General features: G+C 36.6%; 1 protein-coding gene across 1 annotated transcript in view; it reads left to right on the forward strand.

The window, feature by feature from the left end:
• Nucleotides 1-1,839, forward strand: part of LOC107750749 (CUB and sushi domain-containing protein 1) — a 495,842-nt gene extending 494,003 nt beyond the window's left edge. Inside the window, exon 66 of the mRNA XM_016566272.1 lies at nucleotides 1,644-1,839. Coding sequence (XP_016421758.1) covers nucleotides 1,644-1,803 — 160 coding nt within the window. The 3' untranslated portion in view covers nucleotides 1,804-1,839. The remainder of the gene's footprint in view (nucleotides 1-1,643) is intronic.
• Nucleotides 1,840-1,843: the final 4 nt, after the last annotated feature.

Consider the following 1,843-nt stretch of genomic DNA (forward strand, 5'->3'; position numbering starts at 1 on the left):
TTTCTGCAACACCGTTTTTACGTACCTTACTGCACGTTTCGCCGCAGTTTCAAAGAGAAATGTCCACTGAGTGGCGCTAAAACACGGGTTCAATACGTGAGCCCTGGCACGTTTTTATTACGTTGATATAGGTACGTATTGCTGTGTTTTTATTACGTTTCTTCAGGTACGTATTGCGGCGATTCAGAATTCAAATATCCGGGGACTGTCGCTAAAAGTTAATGCTCTGTCGTGTTGGAAATATGCCCTATACCAAACCCAACCCTAAACCTACCCGATAGTGTTAACAAACACAAAACTGATATAAAACACATTTTTTGATGCAACCGTGCCATTTTACCTTCCTTATATGCAGATTTGAACTGTTTTGTTGAACCGTAGTTACACGGGATTCGAAACGGAGCTCCTCACGTCTCAAGTACGTCTCTGTACTCCGTGAGCTACCGAACAAACCTATCGTCTATGAAAACCCATTGATATGAAGCTGGATATGTGCGGTGCTAACAATCAAAAGCATCAGTTTTCAAATCTCCCAGCATATTAAAAATGTTTTGAAGTCACAACATAATACTCTTCAAGTAATTGTGCGAAAATTACGCTTTATTAATCGAAACTCTGTAAATCATACTTTGTGTGAAAATAATTTAAAAGGTGTCGGAGTTTTACTGCCTCTAGTGTTCATTTTTTTGAAAACTGCAGTGATATGTACTTATTGGTACGTATTTCGCGTCTTGCAAAAATGTACCTCCATGTACGTATTTGCCATGAGACTGGGTTGAAATTATCAACTACATTTGCCAAAATGCATTATACCACAGAGCATAATGCACTCAATTTGATCTCACATTTCAGTATGCTAAATGACTTGAAAGTAATTCATTATTTGATCAGATCAGCAAAGAGTTTTGCTCAAAATTGAAATAAAATGCAAAATAATTTGTCATGTGACAAACACAGCAACGCTTGACAATGCAGCATACTGCTAAAATCTGTACTATTTGGAAAAAGAAGTATGCAATAATTCAGCATTTACTCCACAGTATGCTAGTATTCCATAGGCATTATTTCACCATAAATGTTTTAAATTATCACCTGACCTCATTACATTTTTAATTCAAGCAAGTGGCATCTTCTTGGAAATAAAACTATTTTGCATTTTTAATACAGTGTTGCATAAATATGTCAAGTTGACCAAAATGCATTGTGAGATACAGTGTAAGTAAGGACAGCTCTACATAAGACTCAAGCCATATGGACTACTTTTATAATGCATTTCATGTAAGAATGTATAGGGTGGAAATGACATAAGGGTGAGTAAATGCCCAAATTTTAATTTTGTGATGAACTGCTTCTTTAACTGTTTTTGAATTAAAAATTTCCATACACTATTTTCCTGTCCTACATTTGTAATTTAACCCAGCTAACATATTTGTCACTTCCCATTGTTCCCATCGAGGACATCATGCTCTTTTGTTTTAGGTTTTATCTAGCATGTCTAATGCTTATGTTGTTCTTCCATAATTGAAAATGACACTGGAATTTGTTGTAATAAATGTAAGCGAATGAATACATTTGCGTTTTGGCTTTGAAAGAAGTCCTTATTCCTCTTAACCATTTGCCATCTTTGTTTTTCTCCTCTCCAGAACAAGACCAAAAGTTCAGTACAACGGATATGCAGGCCACGAGAACACTAATGGACAAGCTTCATTTGAGAATCCCATGTACGATACAAACATGAAGCCAACAGAGGCAAAGGCTGTGAGGTTTGATACGACCCTAAATACAGTCTGCACAGTAGTATAGCCTTCATTATCAGCTCTGGACCGACCTGCCTCATGGGTAA

Source organism: Sinocyclocheilus rhinocerous, unplaced genomic scaffold (genome assembly GCF_001515625.1).
Source record: "Sinocyclocheilus rhinocerous isolate Xijiao unplaced genomic scaffold, SAMN03320098_v1.1 scaffold512, whole genome shotgun sequence".
NCBI lineage: Eukaryota > Metazoa > Chordata > Actinopteri > Cypriniformes > Cyprinidae > Sinocyclocheilus > Sinocyclocheilus rhinocerous.